This window comes from Carassius gibelio, chromosome A1, assembly GCF_023724105.1.
Source record: "Carassius gibelio isolate Cgi1373 ecotype wild population from Czech Republic chromosome A1, carGib1.2-hapl.c, whole genome shotgun sequence".
Taxonomy (NCBI): domain Eukaryota; kingdom Metazoa; phylum Chordata; class Actinopteri; order Cypriniformes; family Cyprinidae; genus Carassius; species Carassius gibelio.
The window spans coordinates 4,354,642-4,370,841 of NC_068371.1; the positions used below are offsets into that span (position 1 = coordinate 4,354,642).

General features: G+C 35.8%; 1 protein-coding gene across 2 annotated transcripts in view; it reads right to left on the minus strand.

Annotated features, from left to right (window-relative positions):
* Positions 1–16,200, minus strand: part of LOC127961126 (neurotrypsin) — a 33,863-nt gene that overhangs the window by 7,182 nt on the left and 10,481 nt on the right. For both annotated transcript variants that reach the window (XR_008154392.1, XM_052560126.1), the window contains exons 6-12: positions 16,046–16,187; positions 15,771–15,967; positions 12,826–12,967; positions 11,909–12,111; positions 10,913–10,991; positions 10,677–10,799; positions 6,866–7,164 (exon numbers count right to left, since the gene is read on the minus strand). Coding sequence is in view for 1 of the 2 variants with exons in the window: in XM_052560126.1 (XP_052416086.1) it covers positions 6,866–7,164; positions 10,677–10,799; positions 10,913–10,991; positions 11,909–12,111; positions 12,826–12,967; positions 15,771–15,967; positions 16,046–16,187 (1,185 nt within the window). In the remaining variant the exon portion in view is untranslated. The remainder of the gene's footprint in view (positions 1–6,865; positions 7,165–10,676; positions 10,800–10,912; positions 10,992–11,908; positions 12,112–12,825; positions 12,968–15,770; positions 15,968–16,045; positions 16,188–16,200) is intronic.

Sequence of the window (16,200 nt, forward strand, 5' to 3'; positions counted from 1 at the left end):
ATTTCAGCTAATCAGACTGGTTTTATAAAAGGTCGGCACATCTTCTCTAACATTCGTCATCTTTTGAATGTTCTTTACACTCCTCAATCCCAGGACACCCCTGAAATTGTAGTTTCGCTGGATGCCGAAAAGGCATTTGATCGGGTGGAATGGGACTACCTTTTTTTTGCTATGAATAAGTTTGGATTCGGCCCCAGATTTATAGAGTGGACCCGTCTTCTGTGGTTACTAATAAATGGCGATCCAAAAATTTCTCTTTATCAAGGGGCACTCGGCAGGGGTGCCCATTAAGCCCCCTTCTGTTTACAATTGCAATTGAACCACTTTCTCTGGTATTAAATATGGAAGCATATGGGTAGCATTATTCAATTTGGGATGTAATATGCAAAATGACAATGCAATATGTAAAATGGCAATGCATTTCTGTATTTACATTTACATTTTCCAATACATTTGTGCAACGTTTGGTGCAAAATGAAAATGAAAATTAAATTACATAATTTTCATTTGCCATTTACTACACCAGTTTTAAAATGTAAAATGAATATTAATTTTAACGCTTTATAAGTTGCAAAATTAAAATGAAAATGTATTACAGAAATGATTAGATATGTCTAACATGTTAAAGCAAAAACTGTGGCAAAATGATCATTTAAATGCTATTTTTCTTAATTGCATTAACACTCACAGTCAAGACACTTACGATTGCATTTTCATTCGGTGTCCCGCAATGAATGTAGCAAAACTCAATGTGCACATTGAAAATGCATTCCGAGCCGATCACGTGTCCCCGCCCTCGCGCCACGTCAATCATTGTGTGCACAAGGCGGGGCTTACAGAAGGTCAGAGACTCAAGTCTCAAGAAGAGGATTCAATCAAGTGAGACAACATGGACAAGGCAGTTGGTCCGTGTATGTTTTGATCATTTCGGTTTATGGCTTCAATATTTAATTCGGACTTGTGGGCGGAGCTGAAACGCTGCTTTCATCTGATTGGTCGAATCGGATCGGTTTTCATCTGACAGCCTTCAGCTCGGTCTTGTCATTCTTTCATGCAAAATAAGAGTCAGTGCGAGTGAAGCACTGAAATGTCTGAAACCACCGCTCACTGTTAATTAGCATAATATTTGAATCAGATGTAGCTGGGCACATAATTCGTGCTGATGAGACCTGCAAATTATTTCTAGGTTGTAGTATTGTATGAATATTGTCCCACTGATAAATACAGTGCAAATAGTTCTGTCCCTTTGGATAACAGTGAAGTGGAAATTAAAATCAATAATAGACTGAACAGTTCCATGTCTGTAACATTTACCACTCTCATCTTTTAAGTCATATTAAGGCACTACCCAGCAAACATTGGTCTGACGGCGACGTCGTGTGGCCGGCAAAAAATAGTCGCGGTAGGACGGCATAAATCGGTAGAAATATGTAACACAGAACATTTCCTTAAAATGCATTCAGATATGTTTGTACACGTTTATAGTTCTATGGGGTTTCATGTATAATTGTTTCTTTGACTTTTAGATAAGTGAAGTTCAATATTTACCCGCGTTGTGAATTGATCGTGAGAGGACGTCACCTAGTGACGTCATTTACACGTGCGTTACACGTCCATCATGACCCTCTGTGAAATCCTTGTGGAATATGCAAAAGCTGTGCTTACACCTTGATTAATACTGCAATATTTAATTAAAGTGCACCAAGTAGTTTTAAAGAGGTTGTGAATAGACGTCCACTGACGTCTTTTACACGTCTCCTCATGATTTGTGAAAAGATGTCCAAGCAAGACTAGCAGGAAAAAAATATATATACAAAGTAAATATATTCACTTTATCTTGTTTAAAAAAATTATAATCACAAAGAGCCCAGCGTAGTTAAGTGATTGCAAAGCAATGCTGCAATTTAGTCATTATTTCAACCTGTTTTATGTATTTGTTGTTATTATTTTTATTGAATCTATGCATATACATGTAAAACAGATATATACCCGGTCACAATTTCGGTCTGAATTGGACGTAATTGCCAAAACGGTGCTGCCAAGATGTAGACACAAAACATACTGATATATTTCGTGATATTACAAAATCCCGCGATAGGATAGATTATCTCGCGAGATCTCGCTTTCTCCCGGAAGTTCCCTTCCGGAAGTTCCGGTACATTAAGCAGGCAACCACCACGAGGAGGAGAGGACTCGAAGAGGACTCTTGGAGGGAGATTTATCGATATAAATAACATAAAATCTACCGTGGGGTAAGTACATTTTGTATTATTTGATTGACGTGCTTGAGTTTTACTTGTTTGACACGAAGGAACCGAGAGAAATGATGCCCACGTTGTCAACTGAGTATGGCTAAAATTAGCTAACGTTAGAAGGCTAAATGTTACTTATATTGATGTGATTTTTATTTGTACGCTTTAATTAATTATTCAGGGGACATCACAGCTCTCCTGTCTTATCAGAAATGATAAGTGTTTACAAATGTTCACTTTCTCACAGTTACACTGAGTGTTTCTCAAGGGCATCACATTAAAGCATGACACCTTTTGTACAATAAAAATAAAATCTAATGCTTGTTGATTACCTTTTTTCCCCCTAATGTTTCATTCATGATTCATTCATCTTGGTCCAAGGTTTTTTTTTTTTTTTTTTAGCTGTAGACCATAAAGATATTTAGAAAATAAGTGCATGTCATTTATCTCAAATGTTTTATTCTATTTATTTTAAAAAGAAATGTGTTCTCTTCCCTCAGATGCTGTGAAGAGGTGGAGTCTCTGAATTGGATGTAGCAATGGCAGAACACCTGAAGCTTGCTCCGGGAAGACATGGGGGTGGAGGTTACAAGAAATGAGCCAAACAACTGTAGTTTGTTTTTAAAGGATAGTTAATCCAAAAATGAAAATAGTCATAATTTTCTCACCCTCATGTTACGATCATAATAATTTTTCCTACAGTGGCAGTTAATGGATTGTGAGATCTGCTTGGTTACAAACATTCTTCCAAATATCTGTGTGTTTATGATACAACTGTGTAAGTCAATGACAAGATTAATAAAGAATTGATAAAAAGAAACCATCTTTTAAGATTCTAGTAGAAAACATTCTCAGAAATGTAATATTTTAATTAATGTCGGTTCTATACAGTTTAAAATCATTTACACCACTTTGATTTCATAAATAGCAATGATTTCAAATGTATTTTATGATGAGGATCTTATGTTTTATGATTTTCTTGTCACAAGACAACAATGGCTCCTGCAAGGTGTTTATGCCACATGTTCAAATATTAATAATATTCTTAATATTATATGATTAAAGTATTTTAAAATAAATGCAATTAATATTGATTTATATTATATATTAAAAATATTAATATATTATAATAAACAAACACTATAAATAGAAATTGAAAAATAATAATGGACTTTAAGATTGAGTATTTCAGCACTTTTTATTCAGTGATGCCCCTCATTAAATCATATTTCTGATGACAAAAATTGTAGGCCTGTAAACTTATTTCAGAAATCCAAAATGGATACAAAGATAACATTGAAAAACACTTTTTTAAATATATTATCATCTTTAAGATTCTTATTTGTCATTGTCCCAGTAAAGCAAATATGAAAACAATATGGTCAGAACACAGAAAGGTATACAGGTTTGAAACATGAGGGTGAGTAAATGAAAGAATTTTCCCTTTATATAATAATTCAGTATTTTGTAATTAGTATTTTATTTTGGTTAACAGATGCTAAACTGTTCAAAAACAATAAAATGTGCTAAATCAGAACATGCTTCTTTTTTTGCATATGTCCACAAATAATGTTTTATTGTTAGTGATGTACACGTGATTAAGATGTTTTATGGACATTCATGTCTGACTTGACCAATCTTGAACTTTTGTCAAGATGTGTTAAACCTCAAGACATAATTGATTGCCTTGCACGATGTTACACAGTCGGTGTGTGATTATTTTATGTGCAGGCTTATATATACATACACTTAAACTATGCAGCAACGCATTTAAAAATCCAGAAGACAACGACGTCCAGAAATCGACGCATTTAGACGTCCAGAAGACGACACGTTTAGACGTCCAGGGACGTGCGGAAAAGACGTGCAGTTCACGTCTAAAAGACGTCAAAGACGTCGGTTCAACTTTCATTTTGGAACTATTTTTCAACCATGACGGGACGTCTCTGATGGACGTCTTTTCAACGGTCAAAAGACGTCCAAATGTTTGCTGGGTAGGTGTGTGTGTGTGTGTGTGTGTGTGTGTGTGTGTGTGTGTGTGTGTGTGTGTGTGTGTGTGTGTGTGTGTGTGTGAGAGAGAGAGAGAGACATTAATAAATAATTGTAAAAATTAATATAGTTAAATTTCTAAATAAAAATAGTAAAATTAGCTCTATGCTGCTCAGTGCTCCTGTAGCCTACCCCAGAGCGCCCTCTCGCGGCTGTAGACGGTAATGTTTTCTCTTGGTCTTGAATAAATGTGACATGTAGTCCAGTGCGACTTATATATGTTTTTTTCCTCGTCATGACGTATTTTTGGACTGATGCAACTTATACCGAAAAATACAGTTAACATTATTTTTATTATTTATTATGAGAGTAATTGACACAGACTAGAACTTTAATGTTTCACCCAATTCAGCTCATATCTTTAGACTCGTCCGACTCGTGTTGCTTGTATAACTGGCCAGACTTACCTTCCCAAAAAATCCTATTTAATTTTATTTCATAAATTTAACTATATTTATTTCCACTTTACTGTTATCCAAAGGGACAGAACTATTTGCACTGTTTTTATCAGTGGGACAATATTCATACACTACTACAACCTAGAAATAATTTGCAGGTCTCAGCAGCACGAATTATGTGCCCAGCTACATCTGATTCAAATATTATGCTAATTAACAGTGAGTGTAGTTTCAGACATTTCAGCTGAAGGCTGTCAGATGACAACCGATCCGATTCGGCCAATCAGATGAAAGCAGCGTTTCAGCTCCGCCCACAAGTCCGAACGAAATATTGAAGCCATAAACCGAAATGATCAAAACATACACGGACCAACTGCCTTGTCCATGTTGTCTCACTTGATTGAATCCTCTTCTTGAGACTTGAGTCTCTGACCTTCTGTAAGCCCCGCCTTGTGCACACAATGATTGACGTGGCGCGAGGGCGGGGACACGTGATCGGCTCGGAATGCATTTTCAATGTGCACATTGAGTTTTGCTACATTCATTGCGGGACACCGAATGAAAATGCAATCGTAAGTGTCTTGACTGTGAGTGTTAATGCAATTAAGAAAAATAGCATTTAAATGATCATTTTGCCACAGTTTTTGCTTTAACATGTTAGACATATCTAATCATTTCTGTAATACATTTTCATTTTAATTTTGCAACTTATAAAGCGTTAAAATTAATATTAATTTTACATTTTAAAACTGGTGTAGTAAATGGCAAATTAAAATTATGTAATTTAATTTTCATTTTCATTTTGCACCAAACGTTGCACAAATGTATTGGAAAATGTAAATGTAAATACAGAAATGCATTGCTATTTTACATATTGCATTGTCATTTTGCATATTACATCCCAAATTGAATAATGCTACCCATATGCTTCCATAATTAAAATCCACACCCTCTTTTCATGGTATAACCAGATGGGGTGTTGAACATAAGCTCTCATTATACGCTGATGACTTGCTTCTTTACATTTCAGATCCTTTATCATGCATCAATGATATTATCAAAATCTTGCACAATTTTGGGACTTTCTCAGGCTATAAATTGAATATCTCTAAAAGTGAATGCATGCCTGTTAACACAATTGCCAGGCAAATGCCTGATTCTGCGTTCCCCTTTCACTTGGCAAGATCTGGGTTTAAATATCTGGGCATCAATATTGCACATAACTTTAAAGGACTATTTGAAAATAACTTTACTCCTCTTTTAATTAAACTTAAATCTGATCTTCAAAAATGGAGGATTCTTCATCTAACTCTGGCTGGTAGGGTGAACTGTGTTAAAATGACAGTTCTCCCGAGATTCTTATATTTATTTCAATGCCTACCCATCTTCCTATCCAAAGCTTTTTTCAAAAGAAGTAATTATAAAATTACATGTAAAGATATACTTTAGTTTTACATAAGTGATTAAAAAAAACTCAAAAACAATATAAATTTATATTATAATGCATTGTCATTTAATTGAATTGATTAATTAACGTGCAGTAAATTGGTGTCCAAAAACATTACATAGAGTTAGCACGTATTGGGAGTATATTATTAGCAATCTTTTTAAAATTATGCTGAAGTGCACTTCGTTATCTTGAGCACTTATAAATAAATTGATAAATAAATAAATAAAATGTTCTAATTTGGTTTACTTTTGAAACTCAGTACTTCTGAAACTGATCATGCTTTTCGTGATTTGCACATATTTTGGGTAAAAGCATCTGTTAAATTATTAAACTCAAAATGACATCACATAATTTTACCAAAAGCTTTGAAACTGACATGTCCTGTTTGCCTGTCTGTGGGTGAGAGTGAGGCAGTGAGAGAGTGATTGTTTCAGACAGAACACAGAACGAAGGTTATCACTGTCAGCTCAGCTTTCACACTGTCTGATCACATCTTATGCCTGTCAGCCTGCACTTTCCAGTGGAGCCAAAAACACCTCTAATTTACACACACCGCTTTAGTTCTTGGTTTAAATATGCTCAAAGCATCTTAAGCGTCTTCAATTGTTAATGTCTCAAATAGTTATATCTGAATCAGATCTGCATGCATTTCTCTAGTTTTAAAGATGTATAGAAAACTGTATGAATGCATGTGTGTGTTTCATGGCATCTCCAACCTGTGTCGCCCCAGCCTGTGATGAAGCAGTTGGCAATGCCCTTTGGCACTTTTTCCCTCTTCATTGGCAGGCAGGCGGGCAGCACGGAGCGGCTCAGCGTGACGCAGTAGCCCGGGACACCCCGGTGAGCTCCGTGGCCAGACACACGCACCAGTGCCAGGTCGTATTCATTGCTTTCAGAGCGGTAGCGTGGGTGAAGGACGATCTTCTCCACGCCATACTCTTCCTCATACTCCTCAGGAACCAAAGAGTGATAATCACCCACACGAACCTTATACAGCCCAGAGCTGTTACCGTATCTAAGAAAGAGCACATACCAGACCCATAACTAAAGTGGTAAGACCTTACTAACTGCCCAAAAAATGACTAGTTTTTAACAGATGGTGATTAACAGAGCTGTCTTTGTACACTTTAAATTTGTACCATATTGCTTTTCATTTAAACTTTCTACAAAAAATATATTAACCAGAAGAAACTTTAGCACCAGATCTACTATATCTGAATAATATCTTATGTATCTTGTGACACCAAAGACTGGAATATTGATGCTGAAAACAGGAATATATATATATATATTTTTTTTTTTTTTCCTTTACTGCATTTGTTTGTTTAAATAAATGCAGCTTTGCTGAGCATATAAAACGTGTAAAATATTTAAACATCTTAACAACCCCAAACTTTAGTGTATATATCAGACAATAATAGATATTTGTGCAAGCTTATTTATTTTGTTTTACATCTAAATTACCTTTGCCATCATCCAACACTCACTTAATGTTAAAAACACTAATAACACTGTTTAATGTATTTTTCAAATCTTAAAATTAATATCTGTTTTCAAACTGTGCATTCTGCAATTGTTCACTTGTGGCATTTTAAAATGACTCATTTGGGGTTTTATATTTCATTTATTTAGGTAAAATAGAAGAAAGAGACAGAGGGCACGCAAACACAACACGGTCCGCAGACATTATCAGAGGATGATTTATGACTTCTTGATGTGCCACTCACAAATGCCCCTAAATCTATGTATTTAGGTTTATACAGCAAAGTTAAATAAAATGTCAGTAAACTGAGATTTAAAAAAATTTTAAATGTAAATGTGTGCATTCTTTTATCAGACTTTTATTTTATTTTTTCATTTTTAAGTTTATAGTTCAACAAATGACTTTTAAAATCACAATTTTAAATGCATTACTAAATTATTATTATTATTATTTTTTTTAAGATTAAGTATTAAGTATAGTTAATCTGACAAAATGTAAAAATAGGGAAAAAAATTGCTTTCACAATGAAATATCTCATTTCACATGATGCGAAAATAAAATATCTCTATATCCGGCCGATAACTGGTAGAGTAGTTCAATACTCTATGAATCGGTGGCTCACCACACATTTGCTCTCTAGTCGAGCTGGATCTGTTGACAGATCTCAAACTCTTCTGTTGTACATATGGCAGTTCCGTCATTAGCGTATGGCTTTCCAAATCCTTTAACACCACTCCGGTTGAAGCCCCAGAGTTTAATTAATGTTGGACAACAACTGGGCACACAGGATAAAAATAGTTTAGCACTAATGTGTGTGTGTGTGTGTGTGTGTTTGTGTGTGTTTGTACATTCTATTTTTGCACAAATGTCATGTATCTCTCCGTAAACTCGGAAGTGAGAGACTAACTTTAGTCTTTTTAAGCTAAAGGATCTCAAATGATTTAAAACAACTGCTATGATGTTCTGCATGCTATTAATTGCATTCTTGAAAAAGTGAGTGCATGTGTCTGAGGAATAAGAGGGAGGGGGCCACAAAGCTATCTAGATTTATAGCTGTGTGTGTGTGTGTGTGTGTGTGTGTGTGTGTGTGTGTGTGTAAGGGAGAGCATATAACGAGAGGAAACTTTAGCAGTAGTCTGATGTCATGGATTATATTTTGAAGGCTCAGTGCTTGGACTGGTTGATAAAAAACAGATTCAATCTTACTTAAAGCGCTCGCACTGCCAAAGTATCTACTGAGACCCTATTTTTTAAATGAAACCTTAAATGGTTTAGGAAAGTGCCAACAAACATTTTTCACAGTAATATGGAAGTACAGCACAGGTCTGAACTGAACTGAAGACAGATCATTTAGGTAATTATGGGAAGCAGGAAGTGTTTGTGTGGACATGTTTTTATTATTTTTTTCCTATTATTATTTTTCTTCCTTAATGTGAATAGCTATAACATTTTATCCTTTCGGTAAAAAAAACTCATCAAACGATGCATGAAGGGTCTGTGGCTAATTGCATGTAGTGTAATTTTGGGATGGATGGGATGTATCATTGCCTTGCAACAGAGAGTTGAGAGTTTCTCCTTATCCATAATATCTGACAATATAGACAAATGTGGGTTATCTTTTCTACAAATACTTTAAGCAAATGATTTAGTTTGCCCAGAGTGCTCCAGAAGAAGAACGTCCAAGAAAGGCACTCCACATTTGTGTAGATTTAAGGAAAAGAGAGATGTTTCCAAAATATTTGGAATAGCAAATAGTGGAAAAAATGAGGGATGAAGTCAACCACACAAATGACTTCATTTACTCGTCCCTGATGTTGTTCCAAACCTATGAGTTCTGTTAAACATAAAAGCAGATATTTTTAAGAAGGTGTGTAGCCAAACATTTGATGGTCCCAACTGACTTCCATTGAAGGAAAAAAAAAAATACTGTGGAAGTCAATGGGTACCAGAAATTGTTTGAAATTCATACAAGTTTGGAACAAATTGAGGGTGAGTAAATGATGGCAGAATTTGAATTCCATTTTTCTGTAAACTGTAATTTTCAGCTTTACATTACATTTTATTTGTAACTAAATAGGAATACCTTTTAACATATTGAGAGACAAAATGAAACATTTAGCAGAAATTTAGCTTTTACTGTAACTCAAGCTGTTTGAGGTTTTCTTAATATAATAAAATACATATGGCATATTGTAAAAATTACCTTGTAGAATTTGTGGAGCCACTGTAGTACTGAGTTAAAAAGAGTTAACTGATAAATTGTTTAAAAGACTGTAATCAGAGTTTACAGTGAGTTATTTTACTACTTCATTGCAACAGCTTCCTACACAATCTGGATTCTGCTAATTGTTCCTCGCTGTTATATTTTGTATTATTGTATAATCGCTTTTGTCTTTTATATGAAACATACTAAAAGGATATAACTGACTGGAAATTAGTTTTCAGAAAGAAAAAAATATATACAGTATATTTATTACATAAGTATGTAATTTAGTTTCAAGTATATTTATTTAAACTTTGTTTTAATGATGCTTAGAGAGTTTACTATATCTAACAATTTTGTACAACAAAAAAGTTTCTAACAAACTATATCTGTATATTACTTAATCAGATATTTTTACGCTTTGTTGTGCAACAACAGAACAGAAAGGTGATTCCTTATATACAGTGTCTTTACTGAATAGAAAAAAATGTGGTTAGCTTGCTCTGCATCTCACTGAATTTTAATTATAAATCAACTAATTTGTTTTGCAGCTGGAATGATTAATAGTGTTTATTTGCAAGTCACAAAAAATGATTACATAACTAGACACAGAATCCCGAGGAAGTGTGGGAAGAAGCTCTATTGTTTAAAATGGACAATTTGGAAATATGTTTTGTTTGTATTTCAGGCTATTTCGTGAGTCACAGTGGAAAACTGGAAACGCAACAAAGAAGTGTGTGTATATGTTTGTGTGTGTGGTTAGGAGGGTGGATTTTATGTATGCTTTGCAGATGTGATAGAGAATGAAGATGTACCTGTCCATATTTCTGTTTGTGTGTACCTCTTAAAGCAGTGAGCAGAGGTCAGCATCCAGCAGCTGCTGATCAAAGTGGCTCCACAAACCAATCGCCCATCGGCCTGAGACCCTCGCAAGCGCACAGCTGCCTGCCACGGCCAGCCCCCACTACACACACACAAACACAATCATTCTCTCATTCCAACCGCATATACAATTATTCTCAAGCATCGTTTGTTATGTCAAAGATGTTTGTATACATTTTGACCCTCTCTGCTTACCGTAGCGAGTTCTCCCCACCTATTATTCTCTTCTGACGGGTTTGAGAGGGTCTTAGACCACACATGGAGCCCACTGCCTCTGCAACATAATACAAACACAGATTTCTATAAACCATGCGTGTCACGAAATCTGTTAGGAACACCTGCCTTGGTCTTATTTCACAGACAATCAAAAGAAATGAATAAATATATATATTTGATGAGGCCTAGAAATCTCCTTCTTATTACAGTAATGTATTTATATTAGGGCTGTCATGTTATATTAAATTATCCAATTAATTACATGATGTAGCATCTAACATCATCTGTAAAGCATGCATACTCTCACATTTGAGAGTTTGAGTGTGTGTGTATGCTTAAATTCATGCAAACGTCTTGGAATTGTGCTTTTCCAGGTTCTAAGCAGACGTACACACTTTTAGGAGTTAACTGGAAATCTAAGCAATTCTGGCTTTTCTCAAGTAAAGGATTTGAATGTTGATTGGTGCACTTTTATATGCTAATGACATTAATTCGAAGGCATTTATAAGGCAGAGATCTGGGAACAATTTCAAGATCTTTCACGATTTATAGATTTCACATCTGGAAGACAGGTGTACACGTGTTTTTTGTCATATGTTCATTACTCTGAATCACACATACACACATTTGAGAAAAGATGCTTTTAGATCAAATGTAGGATGGTTTCTACACAACACTGTATAAATGAGGCCCTAAGAATGTCTATTTTACAGACCATCAATTACAGTTAAGTCAGTGAATTAGATAATGTTCATTTAATCCTCCTAACATGAAAATTCCATATGAATTTCTTTTCTTTCAGACAGGATGTTTACGCTGCTCTTTTTCAGACACTTAGAGCAAATCCTACTTTTTCTGGTGCTATTAAACCACCCCAGTGTTTTAATTATGTTCAGGGAAAATTTTGGTTAAATATCCATTTAAACCTTGCCAGTTTCACATCATTTGTATGCTGGATGAAGAAGAATGTCCCACCTTTGACCTCGGGAGAATCCTTCTGTAATCCATAGTTACAAATAACACCGGCATCTTCACTATGGCGACAGTTGTGTGTCCCAAATGGTTGTTTGATACAGTCAATCAGCGAAAGCTCCTCTCCTGTGCACTTTATGTTTTCTGTGTGAATAGGGCCTTCACCTTCTCCAAAATATGCCATTACACGAGCTTTAGCCAGCCCACTGTACAAGAATGACAGTAAAAGATACATTTCATTACATTTTTGTACTTTTCAAAATTGCTTACATTTTTCCTTTCTTTTTTCAGTAACTGATGTAATGCTAAAATATAGTTGAAATATTAGTTGAAAACCGTAACTTAAAATACTTCAATTAAAATTCGACACTAAAATAAAACAACTATGGTGCAGTATGTGCATTGACAGCTAGTGGTTGTAATTGGTACTGCAGTACAAAAACACTGGAGAGTTGTTTCTCCTCCCAAATCCTCCACAGGGTTGCCAGATTGAGGAGATGAAAGAGGAACAAGTTAAATAGTCAACGGAAAGCAAAAGTTTACTCTTGTCAACTTCCATACAGGTGTGTTGAGGGAGGCATGTCATCGGACCGGCCCTCCAGGACCAAGTTTGATGACTCCTGACTTAATCTGTAAATTGATTAGATTATTTTTTTGAAATAGTTTGTTAGATGGTTTCGATGGCTGCTGTTTTCCTCCAAATGGCAACCCATGCTGTTTAAATACTGAAGACAATTAAGTCTAAACTTTGAAAACTAACTAACTTTTTTCAGGCCAATATCAAAGTTTGTCATCAAACCTTACTCATTTAGTTTGTTTACTGCTTTATTTTATCAGGTAATCTGATTAAGATTTCTGAATGGCATGACATGACTCAACATAAGAAGTCTGCTCAGGTGACCCTGAAATGTTGAAGTCACCTGTAACCCAGCTGTCTGCACACCACCTCTGCATCCCGATCCGTCCATCCGTCATCACAAACCGTTCCCCACTGGCCACCCACCAGGATCTCGACACGCCCCTCTCTCTCATTCTCTCCGCCCACCAGTCTCACAGGTACACCTGACAGACAGGTGAAACTAAATATATGAATGCACACATGATGCATTTAGCTTTGATTAACAGGTGGCAGTGCAGCGGTTAAACATCTGAATGGATCTGATTAGCTGTAGGTTTAAAATAGCAGCTGACTGCTTATATAATATATATATATATATATATATATATATATATATATATATATATGCATGATATGCTATGTATAATCTATCAAAGAGGCATAGTTCACCCAAATATTAAACTTCTGTTGTTTATATCACCCTCATGTCAATTGAAATCTGAATGCATTCAGAAAAGAAGATATTTTGAAGAATGTTGGTAACCATACAGTTGACGGTTACCATTGTGTTTTTCACGTAAAATGGGAGTCAATGGCTACCGGCAATTGTTTGGTCACCAACATTCTTCAAAATATCTTCTTTTGTGTTAAACAGATGAAAGAAACTAGTACAGGGTTGGAAAAGCTTTAGGATTAGTAAATTATGACAGAACTTTCATTTTTGGGTGAACTATCCCTTTAAGGAATGCAGACGAGACACATAAAATTGCCAAAAATGGAATTAGCAACCATTTCAGAAAATATTTACTGAAGATACAAATTATTTGGAATAACAAGGATGTCAGTAGATTTTGAAACAGGTGCCAGTCATCCAAAACTGATGAACTGTGCCAAATATCTCTAGTTTAAACCCAAGAAGTCAAGTTCAGAGACATAAAAAAAAGGCATGGCCCTGGAGGGACAGTTGTAGGTTTCCACTCATGGAACACCTGTCTCCACTTACACATAACACTGATGCAGACACACACATAAACACAATCAATCATCAGCTACAGAACCGTCAGCAACATCAGCGACACTCTCTGTGCAAAATAAAAGACTTACTAACCATACATTCATACACATCTGCAGCCACAGTTAATATGAATTTAACAGCAAAATCTGTTTATGAAACTGACAGCTCTGACTCTAAATTCCAATCGTAATTTATGCATACTCACGAATGCAAAATAATTCAATCTTACATGAACGTGGCAAGTTGCTTTGTTCCGTGAGTAGCATGCACAGCCTACAGGCTTGTATTATTTTCCATTTCCATTTTGATTATTATTACTATTATTACTGAGTTTACCGTAACTTAGTGCAAAGCTTCTCATGGCTTATCGCTCTGCTACATATTCTATATGTTAACAAAACATACAGCTTTATGACCATCTGCAATACTAATCATTCCTAAAGCTTGAAGTTCATTTCTCATTTGTCAGCAGTAATTCTATAACTTTTTTATTTAATAACATTTATTTCATAATGCCTTTAGCAGCAGAGGAACACACATGCACTCACATATGACATCCATACATGCTGAAATGTTTTTTTCAGATGGTCTCAAGTTGTCATCAGATCTGTCTATGAGACGGCATGAAAACACTTCCGAAAATCACACTCAGGAAGATTTTATTTATTTGGACATGTTTCTACTGAGTGCATGTCGAGAGTGAGAACCTGAGTGTTTGTATATATACACTGGCCATCCATCTTTCATTCTCACACACTACTACCATTCAATGGTTTGGAGTCGGTAAGAAGTCTCTTGCCAACCAAGCCTGCATTAATTGGATCAAAATACAGTAAAAAGTAATATTATAAATTAAACTGAGTGTTAAATGTTAAACGAAGCTGAGAATATGCTGAGATGTCTGTTTTCCGATCATGTGGAAATCTGAGTTTTGTGGGCACAGACCTTTATGGATTCCATGTGGCTCACAGGCAAAAAGGAACTGAATTTTTAGCTCATTCAATGAAAAGCAAACATTATTTAAGCGTCCTGGGATAGAGGAGAAAAGTGAAAAAAAACTCACAAAAAGAGAAAAGCAGCAAAATAATGTGAAAGAACTTCTTAAGTAACAAGTCGTACATCCGATATTTAATTTGCAGGGATGCACATGAATGGTTAACTGCAAAATAAGAATCTGGGTCTTTATTGTAGATTAAGGCAGGAAAATGTATATATAAAGACACACATACAGCATATATTTTGAAAATATTTATGTGTATATACAGTATTTATATTCATATAAATTAAATCATATGTAAATATTTTTAATATATAAAGTCACATATTTTTCTTAAATATATACATGCATGTGGGTGTATTTATATATACCTAATAAATATACACAGTACACACACACATATATAATATAGACATTTCAAATATGGTCACCGAGGGAAATGACTTGCCTTGCCTTAAAGGGACTTTGGTATGAGGCAGTGTTAAAGTGTGTGTGTGTGTGTGTGTGTGTGTGACATATCAGGACACAACTCTGTATAATGACATGGGTATGACACAGGTATTACAAGAATATGGTGACTTATGAGGACATAACCCATGTCCCATTTTTCAAAACGCTTATAAATCATACAGAATGAGTTTTTTTGAGAAAGTAAAACTGCACTATGGGATGGACCCACTTTTCACAAAGCAAATGTGTGTGTGTGTGCTCCTGTTTTTGTGACATATCAGGACACAACTCTGTATAATGACATGGGTATGACACAGGTATTACAAGGAGAGGGTGACTAATGAGGACATAACCCATGTCCCCATTTTTCAAAACGCATATAAATCATACAGAATGAGTTTTTTTGAGAAAGTAGAAATGTTTCCTGTGAGGGTTAGGTGTAGGGATGGTGAAGGGCCATAGAATATACAGTTTCTACAGTATAAAAACCATTACACCTATGGGATGAACACACTTTACACAAAAACAAACATGTGTGTGTGTGTGTGTGTGTCAGAGCTCTTACTGGTGGGCACTCCATGCCTGGAGCGTTGGGAGTTGCAGACAATGGCTACGTCTTGGTTGTGAGTGCAGTCAGGTTTGATCCAGCCCCTCCGGCTGCACTGTGTGACTGTGGGCTCTTTTCCTATACACCTGACATCACCCAGGAGAATGGGACCCCCCGCCACCCCGAACCGCCCTGCTGACACACTCTCCCCTGATCTGCATCAACACAACCCAATTAGCAAATCAGTCAATAATCAATCAAAAAATCTTATTATGCATGTGTCTGTGTGCTACCTGAAGCCCAGCTGCCTGCAGACGACCTGCGTATTGGTCTGTGTCCAGCCTGTGTCACAAACAGTCCCCCACTGACCTCTGTAATGAACCTCCAGTCTCCCTTCATAACCCTTCACACCCCCAACCAGACGCACCGCACCATCTGAGAGAGAGAG